At 58.1% G+C, this 792-nt stretch overlaps 1 protein-coding gene across 1 annotated transcript; it reads right to left on the bottom strand.

Annotated features, from left to right (window-relative positions):
* Nucleotides 1-10: 10 nt before the first annotated feature.
* LOC121940418 (DNA-directed RNA polymerase III subunit RPC6-like) lies at nt 11-708 on the bottom strand (the record flags this gene model as incomplete). The annotated part of the gene is made up of 2 exons (XM_042483196.1): nt 366-708; nt 11-197 (listed from the first exon to the last, which is right to left on the bottom strand). Coding segments are annotated over exons 1-2 (262 nt in total), but the record flags the coding sequence as incomplete, so codon positions are not given.
* Between the last annotated feature and the right edge of the window lie 84 nt (nt 709-792).

The following is a 792-nucleotide window of genomic DNA, read 5'->3' on the forward strand; positions in this document are numbered from 1 at the left end:
GTTACCGGGCAGAGACCGCAGGGCGTCCTGACCAGGCCGGTGGGCTGGATGACCGCGTTGACGCCGCGGTAAAGTTTCATCTGTCCGTCCACGCTGCCCACGGTTCCCTCCTTGGCGGCGATGATGGTCATCTCGACCTTCCCGTCGTAGATGAGCGTGTTGAGGATGGTCTCGATGTCTTCCATGGACAGATCCACCTGCAGGAGGACACCTGTCAGTTTACAGCACCTGGTCCCAAAGACCCGAGTCACAGAGAGACCCAAGTCACAGAGAGACATGAGCTAAAACATGCGGGTCAACAGGTCAACAGGTCAGAGTCGACGGTGTGTGAGGTCACAGAGGGGGCGGGGCCGTGAGGGCGTCACCTTGCTGATTCCCAGCTCACAGATGTATTTCCAGACTTCGTGCGAGGTGGCGAAGGAGCTGTTCCTCTGAACCATGGGACTCTGTTTGCTTTCCCTCGCCGCCTCTGCCTGGAAACACACAGCACACGACCAGGGTCACGTGACCAGCGAGGACACCTGAGCCGCCAGAGTGCAGCGCCATGGCAACGGCAGAGCACGAGGCAACAGTAACAGAGCACGAGGCGACAGCAACAGAGCACGAGGCGACAGCAACAGAGCACGAAGCAACAGCAACAGAACACGAAGCGAAAGCAACAGAGTACTGAGCAACAGAGCACGAGGCGATAGCAACAGAGTACTGAGCAACAGCAACAGAGCACGAAGCAACAGCAACAGAGCACGAAGCAACAGCAACAGAGCACGAAGCGACAGCAACAGAGCACGAAGC

The sequence above is a fragment of the Plectropomus leopardus genome, unplaced genomic scaffold, assembly GCF_008729295.1.
Source record: "Plectropomus leopardus isolate mb unplaced genomic scaffold, YSFRI_Pleo_2.0 unplaced_scaffold86494, whole genome shotgun sequence".
NCBI lineage: Eukaryota > Metazoa > Chordata > Actinopteri > Perciformes > Serranidae > Plectropomus > Plectropomus leopardus.